The sequence below is a fragment of the Sebastes umbrosus genome, chromosome 12 (genome assembly GCF_015220745.1).
Source record: "Sebastes umbrosus isolate fSebUmb1 chromosome 12, fSebUmb1.pri, whole genome shotgun sequence".
NCBI classification, from domain to species: Eukaryota; Metazoa; Chordata; class Actinopteri; order Perciformes; family Sebastidae; genus Sebastes; species Sebastes umbrosus.
In genome coordinates, this window is record NC_051280.1 from 26,950,030 (window position 1) to 26,973,251 (window position 23,222).

General features: G+C 40.6%; 1 protein-coding gene across 3 annotated transcripts; it reads right to left on the minus strand.

Annotated features, from left to right (window-relative positions):
* Nucleotides 1–3,550: 3,550 nt before the first annotated feature.
* Nucleotides 3,551–21,668, minus strand: ctdsplb (CTD (carboxy-terminal domain, RNA polymerase II, polypeptide A) small phosphatase-like b). 3 transcript variants are annotated; one of them, XM_037788655.1, is made up of 8 exons: nucleotides 20,993–21,667; nucleotides 11,591–11,742; nucleotides 11,431–11,463; nucleotides 9,727–9,828; nucleotides 8,265–8,321; nucleotides 7,077–7,169; nucleotides 6,373–6,558; nucleotides 3,551–5,471 (listed from the first exon to the last, which is right to left on the minus strand). In XM_037788655.1, exons 1-8 carry the CDS (start codon nucleotides 21,066–21,068, stop codon nucleotides 5,346–5,348), a joined length of 825 nt encoding a protein of 274 aa, XP_037644583.1. In that variant the 5' UTR covers nucleotides 21,069–21,667; the 3' UTR covers nucleotides 3,551–5,345. The 3 variants fall into 3 exon arrangements, with proteins under 3 accessions (XP_037644583.1, XP_037644584.1, XP_037644585.1); XM_037788656.1 differs by lacking the exon at nucleotides 20,993–21,667 and adding an exon at nucleotides 11,848–12,144; XM_037788657.1 differs by lacking the exon at nucleotides 11,431–11,463 and having other exon boundaries at nucleotides 20,993–21,668.
* Between the last annotated feature and the right edge of the window lie 1,554 nt (nucleotides 21,669–23,222).

Here is a 23,222-nt window from a genome sequence, read left to right on the forward strand (position 1 = left end):
AGGCTTGTATTACATGAAGCTACGCTCATTCAGCAGGTTACTCGTGGTTAGATGCCCAGCAGTAGTTCTCTCGATGTATGCACGGATGGCAACGTGCAGCCTGTGAGTGTTTGTGTGTGTGATAAACTACGCTAAAACAACCAAAATAGGACATGCCACGGCACCCTAAAGTAAAGAAAAAGATCAACTTTGTCTTTGCAAAATGAACAAGTAACCAAATAAAAGCCTGCTGAAAAACTATTGCGGCTCTTGGCGTCCTGAAGCTAATAATTACCATCAACTGGTGCCAATTTATTAACAATTCAATGCTGTGGTTGACCACATAGGGCACAAATACCAACCGCAGTCTATCAACAAACATCTTATAATGAGGAATTTAACTTGGCTCCTTCACCCTATGACATCACAAGACTTCTCTGGTTTCTGGCTTTGAGAGAGAGAGCAGCTCATGTTCACAAATATTGAATGATCTTTCCTCGGCCATGGAAATAAGATATTGGAATTCTTAATTTAGGCAGTGTTCCCCTTTAAACAGGAATTCCAGTATATAATGTATATGGAACATAAACATAGAATTTAATTGAATAGATCGGCCCCTTTGTCACAGATATCCGATCCAGCTATTTGAGTCAGTATCGGCCTGATATCCGATATCGGTGCATCCCGCGTCACCTCAGCTTTTCCACATAATAAAACGATTAACCTTGTGAACTTTGGATGGACACACCCTCGGTACACAGAGCGTCAGTCCAACAATCAGAAGGAGGCGCAGCTCATGGGTTAGCTACAGTTGAATGGCATGAAAGCCTTTGACTGTAATTTAAGGTTGTAAGGCTGTAACCAATGTTTTATATAAACAATAAATCACAGGATTTCTTGAATGTGAAAGGTGTTACTTTTAGTGACTATACTCACTCTGCAGTTCCTCTCAGCCCTACTGAGCTTTTTAACCTCTTTCAGCTCATTGTTTTGATTTTACAACCCAAAACTTTACTTTTAGTTCACTCTTACAGCTCTCATAGCCTCATTTTGGGCTGCAGGAAACCTGCTGAACACTACCCGCTCGGCACCAAACAGCAGACACGGTTAGTGACTAGCTAGTGAACATAGTGTCGGCCACCGTGGCTCTCAAACACGCTTGGCACACGGGAGAGGCTTCAGTTGGTTGCAATCTCCTCACCTCACTGCTAGATTTTACACACTGGACCTTTAAATTTATTGTAAAGTTTAAAGGTGTAGTGTGTAAGATCTGGCGGCATCTAGCGGTGAGGTTGCAGTGCAACCAGCTACACAACAACGTGACAACGCTAGAGCCAGTGTTTGGTTTGTCCGTTCTGGGCTACTGTAGAAGATAAACGGCTCATTCTAACCTAACGACAACACGCGATTCTTATTTTCAAGTGATTTGACGCTAAAGAAAATATACGTTCATTCTTATTATTTTCCATTTCTAGATCCCCCTAAATGTTACATACTGTTCCTTTAAGTTAAGTTGTTGTACTGCCAATAAGCTAATGCTAAGATAACATGAAATCACTACTGCCAGCTCATTTAGGCGAAGTAAACATTGTGTTGGTTGCCATTAGTCTGCTGACAGAAGACAAGCAACATTCCTCCATAAAAATGTGCTTTATTGTGACATGGCTGGAAAGAAATTAAATGCTAAATAAAAGTTTATTTTACAGTGAAGTTATTCTATCAGAACAGAGTAACATTATCATGACCTCTGGGTGGTTATCAGACCATATCAAGCATAACAGCGGAAACCTCAATCACACCAATTTGAAGTGATGATCTTTGGTCTTAATTCATGTACCACATCAGACATTTGAATTAAAAAATAAATGTATAGACATGACAACATTGTTTCAATGAAGCCTTTTATTTATGGAAAGAAAGAAAAACTGATGCTCAGGATGACAACACGCTGCCAACACTCAAAGTAAGCCAACAAGAACCGACAAGTTTTTGTTTTGTTTGTTTTTTTTTAAAGAAAAGTGAATGACCTCACCAAAAAAGTGACTTGAACTCAAGTGTTGAAGAACCTTGGTGTGAAATCAATACAAAATGATGAATGTGTGATTATGAGTGAGGTGATACAATAAGAAAAACTGGAAGGAAGCACAAGCAAGATGCCTGTGCACGCACACACACACACGCACGCACACACACACACGTCCCCTGATAGGAAAGACCTGACTGAGGATTCTTACCAAAGGCAAGACAGGGACATAACAGATCTGAAAGGAAGAGGAGGGAGAACAAGCTGGATACGACGGGTAATATGCAACTTTTTTCAAACCAAATACTGACAAAAGGTAGGTAGAAAAATATCACAACGGTACAAACGACATTTTCAGAGAAAAAGGTTATCATCGAGAGGTTGAGAAGAGTCGACCAACCGCTTCTTATAAAAGGACATTGCACTGAAACCATCGTCATGAGCTGAACACTCGCACAAATGCTTATGCAAAAGAAAGAAAATATTTCATCACGCCTGTAGGAGCAGCAGCCTCTCATCTTGAAAAAAAAATAAATGCTGGAAATTATGAAGTAGCGTTGGTGTTTTTGATTTAACATCATGACCCATAAACGAAAGCAGTAATGAGGTTTGGTGGAGCGTACAATCCCTCGACGGAGCGTTTTCATGCCTCATTGCTTCATTTTATTGTTTCATAATGTTAATTCACCTCGGCCATACATGGTCTACGCACATATGGCCGAGCCGATTTCACACTCCATATGAAAAAGTACTAATGAGATCATGCTAAAAACATGTAGATGTAACGTTGGAATTAATGAAGAAACATTGCTTTGTGCCTCCACAGGCAGTAAGGCATCAATGCCACGATGAGGTTCTTCACAGTCCTGTTGCGGCGCCCCGGTAGTGTTCCATGTAGAGCTGGCCCCGAACGTGTGGAGGCTGTCTGGATGAGCCAGGACTTAGTGAGCACCCATCTGTAGGTTTGGAAGGCGTCCTTATGTTTTAGATTTTTTTTTTTTTTACTTTCTTCCACAACAAAAGCTGAACTATGGCAATGTGGTTCACTATACAAGGTCGTTTGGCGGTTGTTGAAATACACCAACATTCAAGTTGTTTCGGTATTTTCATTTTGAAAAAAAATTTAAAAAAATTGAATAATTCATTTTTATTGTAGACTAAATTATGTGTATTTGTGCCTTCAAATTGGGTCGTGTTTACGAGAAGAGTCCACAACTTAATAAGTGGAAAGTTTTCTGAAAGAAAGAGTTTACGAGTTGTGACGCGTTTGTTGACGTCAGAAATGGCGGAGGCCATGGAAGTTCATTTTTCGGTGCATAGTAATTTTATTTATCGTAATTTTAGTCGTATATTGTTTTTCTTTGTAATTTTATAACAACTCAGAGGAAAATGTTGATATTCCAAAAGTCTTTTTCCTCTGTCATTATGCCTTTGCATTTACTTGCTAGCTTGCTAAATCGTCAGCCTCTTTGGCTTCTAGATGCCGACAGTAACGTTAATATTGACGTTGCTTAGCAGCGGTGTTCTCACGACTTAACCACTTGAACACCTATTGTATATACGACTTCCCATGTTGTAAACACAAGCTTCATTTGAAGGCACCATTAGTCCAGTTTTTGGATCAAATTAAAGTTTGAAGGTTCTATCATGAAGGATGAAAGTCATCGTGATAACCAGGCCAGCCTTTAGTGTCTACCGGCTAGCCTTGTCAAGTGCTCTAGACACCCAAACCAAACACTTGGGATGGAAACTCCCCCCCCCCCCCGCCCACAAGAAAAGGTTATTGCCATGGTAGCTAATGTTGCAGCATTCGGTTTGCGTGGCTCCTCTCAAAAAACGTAGGCACTGAGGTGAAGAGCAGTTAAAAAGAGTCTGGGGAAGGTAAACGCCACACATCATCTCTGCTGGTTTCAACCGGGACTGGTGGAGGACCGGTAAAATCAGGAGAGAATGGTGTTACTCTTAACGCTGTCCAGACTCCGTCCGACACTATCCTATATTGTCCTAAAGACACTAACCTCATGAAAAAAAGGAAAAACATGGCACTCGACCCGTTCGCTGTAAGATCCCAGACCACTTGAAACAACAAAAAGGGATACCTTTGCAACTGTGTACAATTATGGAGAAAGATCATCCCCTAAGGGTGAATCTGCACCTCTTATGTGTGCCACCCCAAAGAAAGAAGAAAAAAAACAATGCGGCTAGCCATATGATAAGCACAACATGACAAACAAGGACCTCATAACATTAAAAACATACACATGTATTTTTCAGAAGATTAAAACCTATAAATGCTATACGTACTACTAATGGTTTAACAGTTATAGCTGAATGCCTGTTAAAGATATGAAGCCTGTTAAAAAAATATTTTTTTGGCCAATAATAAAATGAAATGGGGGGGAAGGGGGTAAATAAATGGCACAATTGTATCTGAGCTTTCAGATCAAACTATAAAAAGAACTACTGTACTTGCAGGTGGGGCGTTAAGGTTCTCAATTGCAAACGTACTCCTTTGCCTAAAACAAATTATTTCTACATATAATGAAAGCAGAAAGAAACAAAGTCACATCTATATAATGGCACAAGCATACCAGGAGAAAAGAAAAGAGAATACTATGGAGAGATATTTACCCAGCGTTTGATATTCCAAAAAAAAAAAAGAACTAAAACTTTTTTATCAAGATACTTCCGTGTCCACTTTAAAGCATATTTTGTGTGAAAAGACTGAAGTACTCTGGAAATATGCCATGTACAAAATATCGCCCCATATAAACAACATTCACACAAGGCACTTCATTCAGTAAGAAAAGAGAATCACAGTCCTTTCTACTACCAGAAACTGCCTGCATAGCAACAATACGAGGACAAAATCTTCTCAGACTTTTGTGTGGAACCACAAAAGAAACTTCAGACAAAATGTTGTTTTGTTTTTTTTGGTTTTAAAATAAGCACTTCACCAAATAGTAAAACTTTGTTGGTTTGAAAATAAAGACCAGAGTTCATTCCTCTTAGCATTTTGTCCCCAATATTATCAACGTAAGACGCTCTGTACACTTTCTGGTGTGGTTTTTTGTGAAACACAGTGCTCCTGGGATATTTAGTGTTTGTTTTCTGATGGCACTCAGAAGGCAGCCAGTCACCAGGTGATGAGAGCGGAGACGGGGGTTTTTTACATGAAGGTTTCCACAGTGAGACTCCGAGGCGTCCCCTTGGGGCAGAGACAAGAGGGGCGCGAGTGGGAGGATCTGCCTGAGTCTGAGAGATGTGGTTGTAGAGGGGGGGCAGAGATCGACAGAGCGGAGGATGGAGAGAGAGCGCAGGCGGCGCGCTGTGGTGTGTCCTGCTACCTGCCTCTCAGATTCTGCAGGACTCCATAAACCTCCTCTTCTTTGCTGAGTCCCTCAAAGAAAGGCAGCAGGTCCAGGAGCTCTGTGTCATTCATATCGTCAAACCAGGATTGGACAGGGACCTTGGGAGATGGAAAAGAAAGCCTGCAGTTAGCTTCTATTTTAAAGGGAACCTATAATGATTATTTTCAGGTGCATACTTGTGTTTAGGGTTTCTACTAGAACATGTTTACATTCTTTAATGTTAAAATACGCTTTACTTTTCTCATACCGGCTGGGCTTCACCCTCTGTCTGAAACGCTCTGTTTGAGCCCCTGCCCCGCCCTCCCGAAAAGCCCAGTCTGCTCTGATTGGTCAGCTGGCCCACTCTGTTGTGATTGGTCAACCAAACCAAACTCTTTGGACTCTGCTCCAGCTCCACTCTAACTAGCTATTTAGGGCGTGCTAAACTAGCTGCTAAGCAGGTATTATGGAAATGTATTACTTGGTGACATCACAATGTTACTGAAGAAAAGGCGGGACTTCAAGCAAGGCGTTTCAGGCACTTCAGGAGCAGTGTTTCTGTGGGGGAGAGTAACTCCCTTTGGCGTGGACTTTGGGCTTTGTAACTTTGCAGACCTTTTACATGCACAAAAAAATATTTAACACACTAAAGGAAAGGGAAAAGCATAAATCGGTTCGGTCCCCTTTAATACCAACTAAGACTTTATCGACAAGATTACCACCATACTCAGACATGGGAACAGACCCCCAAACAACATTATTAATTTTAAGAAGCAACTAGATCTCAAAAGTAACTTGATATATATTAAACGTTAATACCAGCAACACGCTTTCCTTATTGTCATTGGAACTATTTTGAGGTTGATTTATGACGTCATGTTATGAAAAGTACAATATTAATGTATTTAAGATAATAGACTATATCAAGGTAGCAGACAATGGGAGCCTATGATTCCTTGGCAAGGGCAAATTATATAACAGAAGTAGCTTCTGACTGTGACTAGTGGGTCAGGAACTTACAGCATTTTCTGGGTGGAAAATGTAAGAGGCGGGTGAATTGTCAACAATGATGACGTTGCTGAGCTCTCGTCCCAGCCGGCTGAGGTCTTTGACATAGTTCCCTCTGTGGAAAACGCAGGATTCTCTAAAGAGTCGCTCTCGAAACACGCCCCACTGGTCCAGCAGATCTGCCACGGGGTCTGCATACTGCAAACACAGAACAACGTATTAACTACAGAAAATACACATTATAAAATCTAATTGCATGTGGTGAAAACACATTTGCGATGCAAATCTTTGTGGTAATAATGTCTCAACTAGAGCGCTAGTACAACTTGCAAATGCTGCGCTAATATTCCAAAAGGAAGCAAAGCAGGTCGTGTTTACCTGACAGGGAAGATGCCCCGGGAAATACTAATCTATGTGACAACAAGCACTACTGACACCTAATTTTTAACTCAGCACGAGGAACACCTAATACTACAGAAACAGCAGGCCCTTAACATGATTATTTCTCGTTCATTAAACTTACCCATGCATTATTGGCTAAGATGCAAAAGACACAGATGGACAGTGAAGCAGAGGAAGTGTGAAAATTCAGATAACAAGAGTAGATAAAAAAAAAAATACCAGATCAAGGAAATAGATAAATGTTGTTCTACTACACTGGTTTGTAACCAAAACACACGTATGAGCACAGAAAAGACGTCCGGGTCTGAACACACCTTGGCGAGACTGGCTGTAAAGAGGACACATTCAAATAGCTCTCCCATCTTTTGAAGAAACTCGTCCACGTGGGGTCGTTTCAGCACATACACCTGCAAGACACGCCGCACATTTTAGGCCAGGTTAGAGAAAAACAACAACATGCACGGTAGGGCTGCACAATTAACGAACATTAATCGCAATCACACTTTTGGCTTCCAAAAATTAAATGAACACGATCACCTGAGATATTGACGTTAAAAATGTGCGCTCTGCTCATAGAAAATGCTGCAGCATATCAAATCAAGCGCTTCCTAGACTAACAGCCATCAGTCGGTTATCAAGATGTTTTGGCTTCACTTTTGGGTATAGATATCATCTATACAACCAATGTGTTTATGATTAAATTAAGAGCATAAAATTGTTTATCTAGCTCTTAATGTTGCTAATTTTTCTCTCGAAGTGCATCAGATTGAAGTATTTAACTTTAAAATGTAGCCGACAAAAGGGTAGGGTGAATATATCCTGTATTTTCTCTTATTGCAATATATATAGCAGAAAAAAATATTGCAATGTCCAACATCGTGCAGCCCTAATTTGTACATTAGCAAGAATGTAGCACAGCATGGAAGTGAAAACAGCGCTCTGCTTATTTTAATGTGAAAGTGCAATAAAATATGTTGTCACTAAAAATCAATGAATAATCGTGATATCAATATTGATCAAAGTAATCGTGATTATCATTTAGGTCATAATCGTGCAGCCTTGATGCACGGTGTAACACGAGAATCAGACAACAAGTATGAAATGTGAGAGGAGCGCAGTTTACTATGACCTCCACAGTGTGGTTTATAGCAGTGTTCAGTGTCCAGATGTTTTCACGATTGCTACAGAGAAATTCCTGTTACTCATTTCTTGCATTATCAAAAATCTTCAGCTTGCCACCCTCTCTAAAAGACATCATTTTCACTCACAGTTTTAAGATGCCCTCCTCTCTCTTCGCTCAGCGGCTGCCACCCAGTGCAAGTAATCATGAATAGGCCAACCAGGATACACACAGCCTATCCTGGATTACTTGAACTGGATCACAGCCATTCTCTTCAGGATCTTCACAGAGGAACAACATTGACCTCTTGCCCCTAATTAATAAAAAGGTGTACTTCACTAAAAACGTCTTTTTATTGTGTGTGTGTGTGTGTGTACAATACCTGATGAACGGTACCGTCGATCTCCACCGGAACAATAAAATCTGCATTGCTGATGGGCTGTGAGAAGAAAACACATCAGTGTCATTCAAAGTGTTCGTTGTAGTACCACAACTGATCAGCAGAGGTCCTGCTAGGAACACCGAAACTTTGCAATTCACAGATTGTCAAATCTCTGGAAGGAAGAAGAAAATCTCTTTTATGCCAAAAACAAATCCTCCTTCCTTCTGCAACCTCTCTAGTAATCTACAGACAACGAGGTAGTCGCCCTCAGACAGGAAGTGGACAGAGAGAGGATGGACTGAGGTAAAAAAAGAAAAAAGGAAGCATAGGAGCAAAATGAGGTCTACACACATCATATTCACTACTATTACACCACTATTACTGCACTTCAGACAACTTCCTTTATGTGACAATGCTTGTTCAACCTTAAGAAGAAAATGTATTAACTGCAGCTGGTTGCCAACATCAGCAGGCCTTCAGACTATTCTGTTACCACCTTGCTTTTATTCTGTAATACGCTGTTATAGCCCCTGTTCTTACTACAGCACATCCTCCACCACCTGGCTTTGTTTACACTGTGTTTTAATGGATTTAACACAGCTTTGACTTCCTGCAGGTTATTGGCTGACTTTTGGATATAAAGACAAAGATAACGTCAGATATATAATATGTATGACTCTCACTGCAATGCATGTACACCGATCAGCCATAACATTAACAACATTATGACCACTGAGAGGTGAAGTGAATACCATTGAGTATCTTGTTACAATGGCACCTGGCAGTGGGTTAGGCAGCAAGTGAACATTTTGTCCTTGAAGTTTTGTCCTTGGAAGCAGAAAAATGGGCAAGCGTAAGGATGTGAACGACTTTGACAAGGGCCAAATTGTGATGGCGAGACGACTGGGTCAGAGCATCTCCAAAACTGCAGCTCTTGTGGGATGTTCCCGGTCTGCAGTGGTCGGGACCTACCAAAAGTGGTCCAAGGAAGGAAAACCGGTGAACCGGCGACAGGGTCATGGGCGGCCAAGGCTCATTGATGCACGTGGGTAGCAAAGGCTGGCCCGTGTTGTCCGATCCAATAGAAGAGCTACTGTAGCTCAAATTGCTGAAAAAGTGAATGCTGATTCCGATAGAAAGGTGTCAGAACACACAGTGCATTGCAGTTTGTTGCATATGGGGCTGCGTAGCCGCAGACTGGTCAGGTTGCCCATGCTGACGTTATGGCTGATCAGTGTATTTTGTATGCTTTACGTACGTACACTAAGTATAGTTTTCAGGGTAGTGAAAGTTGTGATTTTTTTTTCCTATTGACAAATTGCATTTTTTAAGCAAAGATTTTGATGGTCAAGCCAACTGGTGACTGTATCTTTGTAACACAGAAGGCCTTAGCCAGCTCACACACTGACAGCTGACAATTGCAGAGCTGTGCAGAATCTCATCTATTTGAGCCTCTTCTTACCTTGAACGAGCTGTGGACGAGCGTTTCATCCAAGTCAATCACCACACACTTTTTGCCGTAGTCAGATATTATCATCTCTGGTAGGAGGTATTTGGCTGGTGGCTGTGGGGGAAGACAATAGATATATCAGATATATGGAGAGAGAGAGAGAGAGAGAGAGAGAGAGAGAGAGAGAGAGAGAGTGAGGGTGTCTGAGATAGAAAGAAAGAGAGAGAGAGAGAGTGATATAAGACATAAACTTTGCATAAATTAATGTGTAAGGCTGAGCAGAGAAGCCAACACCGTGTTAGGAAGAGCATGTCCATGGGTGACAATGCAGCTGAGATAAAGCCATGTCTGAAATGATGCGACCCATTGCTTCAAAATGACACCCTATGGGATTCTTCAACACCGGATGTCCCCCTGCTACAGCTGCCTACTCAGAAAACATAGCACCGCCCTAAATCACCTTATATTTTTGTCAAATCTTGTGGAGATTAAATAAAACAAAGGCCATGCAAAGGTTAGCTTCTTTCAGTTTCATTGACATTACTCAAACCTTAATCTTTTGTTTAAAAATGCCATTCATTCTTCAAATTCATTAATGCAAATTGCGATTTTTAGGTTGTAGCAGGCTTAGTTTTAAAGCTAGAGTGAAGGCTGTCATCTTATGAAACTAGAAAAACCTATTGGGAATCCATTAGTACCAACCATGTCATACTAGCTTGTCGCAAAGGAAGCTAAATAACACTCCAAACTTAGGCTAAATTTTGGCGAGGAAAAAATGCCATTTTCACAAGGGTCCCTTGACCTCTGACCTCAAGATATGTGAATGTAAATGGGTTCTATGGGTACCCACGAGTCCCCCCTTTACAGACATTCCCACTTTATGATAATCACATGCAGTTTTGGGCAAGTCATAGTCAAGTCAGCACACTGACACACTGACAGCTGTTGTTGCCTGTTGGGCTGCAGTTTGCCATGTTATGATATTGAGCATATTTCTTTATGCTAAATGCAGTACCTGTGAGGGTTTCTGGACAATATCTGTCATTGTTTTGTGTTGTCAATTGATTTCCAATAATAAATATATACATACATTTGCATAAAGAAAGCATAATTGCCCACTCCCATGTTGATAAGAGTATTAAATACTTGACAAATCTCCCTTTAAGGTACATTTTGAACGGATAAAAAATGTGTGATTAATTTGAGAAAGATCAAGCTTAACTATGGACAATCATGCGATTTATCGTGATTAAATATTTTTAAATTGATTGACAGCCCTAATATGATAGGATAAAGTCATGTGGGAACTATGTATAAAAATCCTTTCACTTCTGATGGAGCTTCACTCTCACTGATATTACTCAATTGCACAGATAAGTAGCACAATAAATGGATTTACTTCTTGCGTGGAAGCACCTGAGGCGATTAATAGAAACAGCTTTAACTTGTTAGACAGTTTGTGTCTCAGTATTTCTGAAAGCATACAAACCACCAAGTGTCACTCATGCAGATCAGGCACTGAGGCACCATTTAAACCCATATGTGCATATACACCTTCCTCGCAGCCGGTGCTACCATCGGCTGGAAATGAACCGCAGTACGGTAGCAGAGCAAAAGCTCTCTGAGGAGCACTGGAGCCCACACAGACAGGATGTGCCAGCACCAGCCCACTCAGCCTGCATGCAAAGGAAAAGGGAAAAAAAAGGCAATACATACACTAGGGACAGGGATAACCTCGACCTGGTCACACTACAACACAAGAGAGACACACACATAAAAAAAAACACGTTGAGGGGTAGGAAGGAGGACAAATAAAAAGGTCCACGAAGATTGAGAAACAAACAAACGGCATGTGTTTAGTGGCGCTGCAGCCCACCTTGGGAGGCGACCCGTTCTCCTCAACAGGTGGAGGCTGGGGGCTGGTGTTGGTGGCTGGCGGGTCCACATTGTAGTTGCGGAAGCAGCAGAAGAATGTGCTGAAGATGCTCCGGCTCCTCTGCTTCTTTAGGCTGCTGTTGGACTGGGACGCTGTCAAAACAAACAGGAGGGAGTGGGAGAGAGGAGAGGGTGAACAAGTGTATATGCAAATCGATGTTCTGTCATAAAAAACGCTGAAGGCTGGGAAGCATTTACTTTTGCTTATTTGCATGCTGAGCTGTAGATGCTGCTGGAATAACTGGGAACAAACTGTTATTATGTTCATTACAATCCTCCTAAGTGGCCACGGTGGTGTGAGCAACACTGAGTCACAACAATAGGTGAGACCTTGACAGTGTGATTAAATGGCATTAGTGTTGGTTTTGTTGACCCGGCCTGGCAGAACCACTGATCAGAAAATAACTTGGCTGGCTGGGTGACTTCATCAGTCACACATAGCGACAGTTCAGAGCGCTGCTCTGCTCTGATTGCAAATCGCCCCTCATTCCAGGACTACGGAGCAGGGCCTAAATCAGACACCAGGCTTTTATTAATAGTGACAAGTTGGAAGCTGCACGCTCCACCCTCCTCCTTTTTGCCCTGCTGTGGATCCCTTCACCTGATTGGCCTAGGAGTCTCCATTTTGAAAGCTTGCTTACATCTCCCCCCCATGTTTCGGCTGGCAGGTGAGTGACTGAAGCAGCCTGGACATGCACAGGAGGTGAGGGGAGGGAGGAGGTGGGAGGCCCCTCAGATCCCGCAGAGCCTATACAAGGCTGCATTCCTCTCCACCCATTAGTCCCCCCTGCTCACCCCTCGGCTCGCACAACCAGAATGCTTTTGCAACTGAAGACCAGCGAAGAGCAAATATCATTATGTGGTGTCTTTTGGCATTTTGATATTGTGCCACTTTGTGCTCCTGACCTTAAACAAATACCCAACAGACATGTGTCATAGGAAACACTGTGCCTCAAGAGAACACAACAAATGACTAGTCTAGTACACAAAGTATTAGTTAGAACTACAAACTTTAAACAACACTTACAAATACCAGAACTGTTCAGCCAGCTTTGTCAAGTGTTTTTCCATCAAACACTCAGACATCTCAGAGTATCTTGAGGCAACAAAAGGCAGCCTTAGCCTCATATCATGTCATGCAATGGCATAATGAGTGGAGTTACCACACTATTGTTTTAAGAAGATTACATCAATTCTATATTCCACTGCTAAAAATACTCATCGGTGCAGGAAAGGTATGAGACACCGACAGAGCAACAGCATGAAACACTTTGCCTTTCCCGATCTCTCTGTCATTTCCCTCTATCGCTGGCTTCCATTCACGTTAATTACCGCCTTTCAAGCTAGGGCACGCTGTGCTGGATAGTTAGACTATATCCCATTAGTGACACAAGCTCCTTCACCCCAAGAGAATTGAAGTACAATACACATCCATCAACAAGGAAACAACATTTAGACATACAGTGACTATTTTAACTTAAGGCCCTGACACACATTTGACCGTCGGACCATTAGGGGCCATCGGGGAGCGTCTGTTGGCCTAGTTTTTGCGGTGTGTCCCGCACTGTCGGCTCTAGTCTGCCGTGTCGGTGGTTTTTCGGCCGATTCAGCATGTTGAAATCACTCCGATTGGCTGTTCAGCTTAAACGAATCAGTGCACGAGAAGAGAAACGGACTTGAGGAAAGCAAGCCAACGAGTAAAGTCAAGAGTGCACACACAGGAGGCTCTTCTCATTTTTCCAATACAAAGATATTTTCACAGTATCAAGAGATGGCATGCCAATCACTTTGGAGTAATGTAAGCTAAATAAATCCCTCAGGAAAACCCTATGCCATCTTCTTAGTGTCCAAAACAAAAAAAGGGCAATTGCAACAGAGAAGAGGAATAAAACAGGAATCTGCATAGGAAATTCCCGATACTGCCTGAGTGTTTCCAGAGTATAAAGGTCACCATCTGACCCAATCCACTGGAAAATACCAAAGTTTTACACAACACTGCAACAACAACAACCAAATACCAAAGTAATAAACTCATTTAGAGATTTGTTTAGACAAATGTAATTAACAAAATTACTCTCATGCCATAGCTTTAGCTGATCATATCTGCCATAGTAAGCTTGGTTTGAATCTAAAAATAACCTAATTAGAAGCACACGACTTATTTTATTAACTTTGCCTTGTCATTTCAGTTCTGTGTTACTGTAAAACTGGGACAGTGAGGCAGTCGTCCAGCTTCCTGTGACTCATCATTACAACTGGCCGCTGTATTGATTCCTGTGCGCAAAAGACCCTCAGAAACACCCAAGGACTACTGAGTCATGCACAGAGCAGAACTGGGCCTCAAACATCGCTTACCTGGGGTGGATGGAGGGTAGTAATTCACTAATGAGAGGGTAAACTCCGTTTAAAAGGACCAATGTGTATCAATTAGGAGGATCTATTGGCAGAAATTAAATATGTAACGGATAATGTACAACGAGCTTGCATCTTGCATCGCCCTGAAGGGGTTTCTTTCACAAGAATGACCGACTTGCTGTAAATTATCCCGCTTATTACACAATCTACGCACTGGCTCTGCACCAAATGGCTCCAGAGAGGTGCATTCGCGTTTTCACGTCGGCTACCGTAGGCTTCAGGTGGTTGCAATTTCCTCACCTCACTGCTAGATACCTCCAGATCCTACACACTGGACCTTTAAATAATAAAGTTACCAGTCAAAGTTCAGTTCACACATTTCAAGGTTGTCCTCGCTGTCTTTCAGGTACAGTATATCCAGCACTAGGCTGTCAACATGCCAAACACACTGTCTATAAATCATTAATCAGTGGGTGCGACAACAACTTCCTGTAGGGTTCTGACCAAGAAAAGCCACCTCTCTCTCTAGCCGAGGAGTGTTGTGTCCCAGACCTAGACACACAGGTGGGTTTGTGATTGCTGACACATTGTATAGCTTTGGCTGAGTGTTAATCCAGCACAGTGAGAACTTGAAAAGCATAATCCCGCCCACATCGTGTGTTGTAAGCAGTGCGGTGATATCTTAAAGCATTGTATTTGGTCTACTGTAGGTGGTGCGTTGAGGATTTCTCTAAAAAATACTGCAAACCTCTCAGTGGACTAACTTTCAATATCTACACTTATCTAACAGAGTCTAGTGCACAGAAAAAGTCTGAAAATGATGGAGTGAAGCCTCCCACTGACGTTAATATATCTGCATACTAAGAGGTGTGTGAAGGAAGGAGACAATAGCACATCATGAACAAACGATTAAGACACTAAGAGTGTTGTATCGAATCGATAGTTTGGAAAAAGTTTGCTTTTAAAAAGTCACACGTCAGGCAGAGTACAATCATCTACCGACTATGCAAGGTAACAGTTGTCGACAGAGGCAGCAATACAAGCAACAACTTTATCACCTCAAAACACAACATGTTCACAAGTTTGAGCACACTCTTAACACAAGCAGCTATCAGAGTCGGCCTTACCTCTGCAGTGTGATAAGCTCTTAACTTCTACCATGAATGCCACAACAAACAATGTAAAGTTATATTGACTTTAAACAAGGGCACAATATATATATATATATATATATATATATATATATATATATATATATATATATATATATATATATATATATATAAATAATCAAAATGTAAACAAATTTGCTTGACGGGTCTTTTGATTCATTTACTAACCACAGACAACAACTAAAACTTGCAACAGGCCCATTATTTAATAGATATTGAATGAGTGTATACTTCTGCTAAGTCCGTCGCTAGCTCTGCAGTCAGCTCCGTTCTCTTAATACATCCATCGTCAGCTCCATCGGGGCCGTTTGAATGCATTTAACATAAATGTCAGTATATGGGTGCTCTACAGTTGTACCATCGCCTGATTTGACCACGGAGATGCGAGTGACGGCCGGCTTGACGGCACGCTGCCGCAATACGATAACGCTATCGTATTGCGGCAACGTGTCCATGACAGAGTAAGCATGCAGCTTTAGCCGCGATGTCTAGCTCTGCTTTTCCTGGCAATGTGTGAAACCCAAAGTGTTTCCATACTTTACTGTATGTGTAGTGTTTACATTGTTGGATTTAAAATGTGAAAGTGCAGGTCGTATCCACGTGGACCCGACGCCGTTTTCTACTTTCTCGTTGCGGTATGTTTTGGTTGATATGATGTCACGTTACTCAGACTACAACAATAAAGGCGGTAACTTCCTTCTACGTCCACATAGACTCAAATATATCAATTCTGGCATTAAAAAATCTATTTCAACATTGGAAAAATAATTGCAATACACAGGTGCATCGATTATTTCCCACCCTTACAATACACCCAGGTTGTTTTGCAGTGAAGTTAAGGTTTCACTGAACCTGTGCTCATTTCGACAGAGTACTCATGTTGAACTTAATTGGCAGCAGATTTTTCATTTGCAGGTCAAACTCTTGAATATACTTAATATTTATGGAGGTCTAAACATTACTAATAGGGAGCATCACAGTCTATGATGGCTGGAATTTGACAAAACCTGTCTGGTTGAAATTATAGTTACAGTCATAGAACAACTGCAGTGCTCAATGCATACCACCACCACCACCACTACCACACATTAATAAATCCACAGAAACATCTTGGATTCCACGACTATAGAGGAGTTTTCATCATAAGGGTGACGGGATCATGTAGGAGACATATCTCATAGATGCATTAAAATCCTGGCGCAAAAATCCTAACAAGAAAAAAAGACCCACTACGACCACAGTCCTTATCTTCTTCTGAAAATCAACTTGTTGTTTTTTGTTTTTTTTCCAACTGAAGTTTTGTATGACTGCAAGAATAAAAAAAGATCATTGTCATCTTTGCAAGTAGTTATACTTGGCCTCGAGGTCAGTGGTGCCCCGGCCAACAGGGCACGAGTCTATATTTAGACTGCTGCTTGGCAGCCACACCAGTGTGAAAGGCAGGCACATGTTGTAAGACAGACAGTAGAGGAACACTGAGAGCAAAGGTGGTCAATTTTTGTCCAGACAGTTTGGAGCCTGTTCAAGCAATGGAAAACTACCTGTCAAATTCCTCTTGGACAGCTGCTGGGATGGGCTATATGTTAAGTGATTTGCAACAGATAAGGGACAGACAAATCATTGGTTGGCTGTATAATAAACTCAGGGAATAGAGCTAAGAATCCTGCTTCTGTACACTCTGATTGTGACAGTGGATAAAGATATTCCATTTGTTAAATGCAAAAAAAATGTCTGGATCTTTTCAAATCCTTTTCATATATGTCCCTCATACTCAAATCAAACCTGCTTTGAAAATGTCCAGAACAAATAGAAGAAAGCCATATTATTCCTCTAATGATGGTAATATTTGACTTAGCCCCAAGGGAAGTATTCTGTGTGACTCATCCTTAAAAGAAAATGGAAGAGGTAGGAAATAAACAGCAACATCGCTGCTCTACTTCGTCCTCTAACTCAACTGTGTGCTGCATAACAGACAACTGTTACTACTCAGGCCCATTATTAGGTGTGATTTTCATGCAGCAGCTTAACGTACAACAGTGAATTCCAACTGTGTGAGTGTGTGTAGTGCTGCTTAAACTCCTCTGTGGGTAAACAATTTGAAATAGTACTAAATACTACCAGAATGCAAGTATTGCATTAACATGACTTCACAAGGAGGCGTGTTGTGTCTGATTTAGATCGTTATCAACTCCAATTAATCATGTAGTCTGTAAATAAAGACAAATGATGCTTTAATCGTTCTCTGACCAACAGCCAAAGGACCAAATCATTTTACAAAGAAACAAAGGAAAGCAAAAACAAAAAGTTCATTAATGACGCCATAGCCTGCCCTGTCTGGCATTTTTACTGGAACACAGTTACTTAGACCTTTCACTCAATTGCATTTTAACCATCAGCAGATGAACTAACCACTTAATTGATTAATCATCAGCACTACTCATACGCAATGACCCTACATTACTTCACAGTCACTTTTTCCCAGCACACTAGCACAACCTCCAAGCATTAAATTGTGACTTGCTAACAAGCCCCTAAAATATACCTTCTGATAGCTTTCAAACAAAATAACTACTTTGAAAATATCTTTAATGAGACATAATAGAGATCCAGGGAGGAAGTATTTTTGAAGGCCAATCAGGAAGTTAGCATCGCCCTGGTTCCCTCGACAAAAGGCCAATGGGATATTTCCATTGGGTTTTGGATTATTGCAGAAAATAAGCTCTGTGGCAAATAAATATTTATGATACTTACACATTTTGTTCAGCAACATAATCTTCACAAATGACCACCACTTTTATGATGTTTGAAGTGTGAATGCAATCACTGGAAGTAAAAAGCTAACGTTGGGCTGTAAACAAACCACACCACGGTCGCATGAAGTATACACAACGAGGCTGTAACAGCGGACGAGTCAGCGTGATGACATTTAGTAGTCTCATTTAGCCACTTGTTAGCAACCGCCTTTTTTAAGACACATAAAGGCTTCAAATTCACAAGTGGGGTATTTATCAATGTATTTTATATCATAGAACAAAACATTAAAATGACTCAAGCTTGTGTTAACCACAGACTTTATTTCAGGCATCCAACTAAAAACCCATTCAAAAAAACCATAGACTTCCAGACGAGGGAACCGGAAGTGCTAAAATGCTAACTAATTTCTGTGTTTTAGGGCTCATTCCTGCATCACTCTATATCAAGCTGTTAGTGTGTACCGCTGCAGTGGAATCTGCATATATTTACTGCCATACATTCAAACTGCGTGGGTCAATCCCTGCCTGTATCCTCTGTTCTCCCCTAACTCCCACATACATGCAAAGATAATCTCACATGACGCACACATTATGTTCAAGTCACATAGAATCCATATAGTAGTTACTGAAGGATACCTTTGTACCCTCAGAGGAGAATGCATTGTTGTGCTTGAAAGACTCAAGTTCTCACATTACTAATGGTCTGACAAGTGAGGTTTGAGATGTGATACTGATACACGTCCCCATGGGCCCGCGTGACCCGGGAAGTGTCAGAGTAGCCCCAGGAATGGGAATGAATGGACATGAGCAGGCAGCTATGGCAGGCAGCTATGGTCCTGAAGGAGAGAGTTTGACGTCCACTGCAGATCATGTTAAAAGTGTGAGTGAAAAAAAATACATAAAAGAGTAATGACAGTTGGAGTAGAAGTGAAAGTGAAAGCAAAGAACCATTCTGCCAAATTTTTTTTAACTAATAATCTAAATAACATCTGTATCTAAGATATGTATCATCTTTACTGGAGATAAAAAATGTGAAAACACCACCTCAGCTGGTAGTCATACATAGGGTAGTCTTCATCGGAGATAAGGCAGCGCCGCTGATTACAGCATAGGCAAAAGCAGATAAGCTGTGCAGAGGTGACCATAGCAGTCATCAAAGTTTCCTGTCTTAAAGGTCCCATATCGTGCTCATTTTCAGGTTCATACTTGTATTTTGTGTTTCTACTAGAACATGTTAACATGCTGTAATGTTAAGAAAAAACTTTGTTTTCCTCATACTGTCTCTCTGAATATACCTGTATTCACGCTCTGTCTGAAACGCTCCGTTTTAGTGCATTTCAACAGAATTGTAACGGAATTGCGTTGCTAGGCAACAGTTTGGGCCCATGTTTACTTCCTGTCAGCTGATGTCATTCACATACACTGCAACAGGAAATAAACTGGGACACATTTAGAATGTTTATGTTTAAAACCGTGTAATGATCTATATATATTGTATATTTGTGACATCACAAATGGACAGAAATCCTATAACGGCATGTTTCAAACGCACAATTTCTGAATACGGGCTGTGTGTGTTTCTCAGTATATTGAGTGTTTTGATAGTTTAACAGTATTTATATAACACTTAAACCTGCTTTATAATATAAAAGACATGGAAATCTCACTTTTTACAATATGAGTCCTTTCAGGAAAATGCTGTTAATTCACAAGACATTTTTTCCAAACATTACTGACATATGATAGTTCTCTTCGGCCTGCATGTTTGCTTCATTCCCCCAAAAAAAATTTTTTTGCTAACCCGCAGACCAAAACCACCATAAACGTTTTTTTAGGTCCTTGTGGTCGTGATTCATATAGTGAATCACCTAGCACATCATCATTTAGTCTAGCTATGTAGCCAAAACACAAAAGTGTAAAATAATTAGAAGCAAAGACTTGGCATCATTGGGCTTAAAGGTCCCATATTGTAAAAAGTGAGATTATCAGGTCTTTTATATTATAAAGCAGGTTTAAGTGTTATATAAATACTGTTAAACTATCAAAACGCTAAATATACGGAGAAATACACACAGCCCGTATTCAGAAACTGTGCGTTTGAAACAAGCTGTTTGGATTTCTGTCCATTTGTGATGTCACAAATATACAAAATATAGACCAATCGAGGTTTTAAATGTAAAACATTCTAAATGTGTCCCAGTTTATTTCCCGTTGCAGTGTATGTGAATGACACCAGCTGACAGGGAATAAACATCTACCCACACTGTTGCATAGTAAAGCAATTCCGTTGCAATGCACTAAAACAGAGCGTTTTACACAGAGGGTGAATACAGGTATATTCAGTCAGACAGTATGAGAAAAATAAAGAGTTGTTTTTTTAACATTGCAGCATGTTAACATGTTCTAGTAGAAACACAAAATAGTATGAACCTGAAAATGAGCACGAAATGGGACCTTTAAGACAGGAAACTTTGATGACTGCTATGGTCACCTCGTAGGATGCACAAATTTACCTTGCTTATCTGCTTTTTGTCTATGTTGTAAACAGTTGCGCTGCCTTATCTCCAATGAAGACTACCCTATGTATGACTACCAGCTAAGGTGGTGTTTTCTCATTTTTATCTCCAGTAAAGATGATTCATATCTTAGATACAGTCGTTATTTAGATTATTAGTTACAGTATGAAGAAAATAGTTTTTTTTTTACCATTGCAGCATGTAAACATGTTCTAGTAGAAACACAAAATACAAGTATGAACCTGAAAATGAGCACGATATGGGACCTTTAACTAGGTGTGTGGACAACTACTGTTAATTCAGCCAACGTTAATAGGATAAAACCAACACGTCTTGACACCGAGAAGCGCTCTTCATGTTGGATAACTTATCCGGGGCTCTGATAAACTTGTTGCTTACTAAAGAGTTTACTAACTAACGCAAGTTTTCTATCTGATCTATCACAAAACAGGCAACCAGTGTCTCCAACTGCTGGAGCAGCCAGCTAAAAGCTAGCCAACGTCAGTGGAAGAAAAGTAGTGATCCAGTTAATTGACTTGTTTCTTACCTTTCTCCTGGTTAAAGGATATTATTTCCTCCTCCTTCGGGTTGGAAACTTGGGTTATTATGGACATGTGGTCCATTTAGACGGGTGGTTTATTCCTGTTTTTGTTTCCCCACAATGTTATTCAGTTCTTCAGCACTAGCGCGCTCTGTTAGCCTGCTAGCTTACTGTTAGCCTGCTAAGCTAAGCTAAGCTAAGCTAGCTGTTGATAACCGTCCGAGGTGAAGTGTTGGTGTTAGCCAGCCAGCTAGCACGGTGTTGAATGGAAGCCGGTGAATGGCTGTCATTTATGGCTCTCCAGAAAAAAATACCATCCCTGCAAAACAAGTGCGAGCAATAACAAAAACAAAACGAAGTGAAGTTAGCTTAGCTGTGAAGCTCCAACAGTCAATCCACCAATGCGAGGCCGTGTCTGGACACAACGCTGCAAACACGAGGAGGAGGAGGAGGAGGAGGGATTCTGCTTCTTCTCCAACAAAAACATGCAACCAAAAACGCAAGTTGTGTAAAGTTAGCTTAAAGAAAACTGGCTCCTACTGCATTCCTCCCTGTGCAACATGGAGGCTTCTTGTGTTGTTGAGTTGCATGTGAAGTAGCAGCTCTGTGAGTGGAGGTGGGAGGAGGCGGTGTGTTTCTGTGTGATGGATTCTCTCTCAGGCAGACAGACTCCATGCAGCTGGCTGGACTCTCTAAAGAGCTCTCTGTAATTACTGCACGCAACAAATTATAGCTCTTTAGCATAAAATAATACATTCAAATATAATACACTTTGTGCATGGGGAATATGGAGATTTTTTTTTTTATTTAACCTTTATTTGAATGAATGAATGATTTTATTTCGAACATAAAAATAAATAAAAACATACAAAAAACAAAAGTGATAGTGTCTGAAAAGGAGTACGTAGAAGTAAAACTTATATTTCCCTATACCCCTTTCTCACTTCTCCTCTATTAACTCATATATCATAGAATGATAATATAATATAGTGAAAGCAAAGAACCATTCTGCCAATTTTTTTTAACTAATAATCTAAATAACATCTGTATCTAAGATATGTATCATCTTTACTGGAGATAAAAAATGTGAAAACACCACCTCAGCTGGTAGTCATACATAGGGTAGTCTTCATCGGAGATAAGGCAGCGCAACTGTTTACAGCATAGGCAAAAGCAGATAAGCAATGTAAATCTGTGCAGAGGTGACCATAGCAGTCATCAAAGTTTCCTCTATTAACTCATATATCATAGAATGATAATATAATATAATATATATAAACTATCCCAGATTTATTTACATCCCAAATTAAATATATGAAAGGCATCCCAAGTTTATTTACAACCCACATATCCATCCGGAGTTAAAAAGTAGATATAAACCAACCCTTAATGCAACCCTTATCACAACTCTTCCTCAACCATATTTAACCAGGTTGGTCCCATTGAGATTAAGAACCTCTTTTCCAAGGGAGACCTGGCCCAAGACGGTCAGCAGCAGGAACACAAAGTTGCAGAACCAGACACACAAATAGAGATAAAATACAATTCACAAAAGCACTCAAATTTGCATTAAAAGAGAACTATCTAAAGACAAATGGGGGGGGGACAAAAAGGAACTTTTCTGGGAGTCAGCTGTACAACAAGGGGGCTAAAAACATTGGCATGCCATAGAGTCTGCTTCTAAAGCCTTCATTTTAGATTTAAAAATGTTTAATGATACCAGCTCCTTGATTTTTAGGTAATTTTGGAGCAAGCAACAGGGAGCCCGTTTAACAATCCAAGCAAATAGTTGAAGTTTATCACAAAAAAAAAAAAACATGGTGTGTGTCCTTTCCCCGTATGTGTGGCTAATTTTAATAAGTCGAGCACGCCACCTAGTGTCTAAATTAAGGAAATGCTTAGTGGACACCCCTGCTTTCATAATGGTAAAAAAAAAAAAAATACTACACTGAATTTGTATTTAAAGGGGACATATCATGCTCATTTTCAGGTTCATACTTGTATTTTGGGTTTCTATTAGAACATGTCTACATGTTTTAAAGGGACTGTTTGTAAGAATCAGAAATTGGTTGTTAACAGCGACACCTGTGGCCGTTAAGTCAACAAAAGTCAGAGTCGGGCTCGAGCTTGTGCTCGCTGTAAATAGACATGAATGAGCATCGCTAAAAACAGTGAGGCGACACACGTCAGCTAAAACCACAATATCACTCTATATTTCAGCTGCTTGGCAGTAATG

Excerpts from the sequence above, each read along its gene's own strand:
- ctdsplb (XM_037788655.1), bottom strand. The coding sequence starts at position 21,068 with ATGGACCACATGTCCATAATAACCCAAGTTTCCAACCCGAAGGAGGAG. Across the intron at positions 8,322-9,726 it reads TCGTCCACAGCTCGTTCAAG|CCCATCAGCAATGCAGATTT; the intron begins GTAAGAAGAGGC and ends TTCTTCTCACAG. Across the intron at positions 6,559-7,076 it reads TTACAGCCAGTCTCGCCAAG|TATGCAGACCCCGTGGCAGA; the intron begins GTGTGTTCAGAC and ends CTGTGTTTGCAG.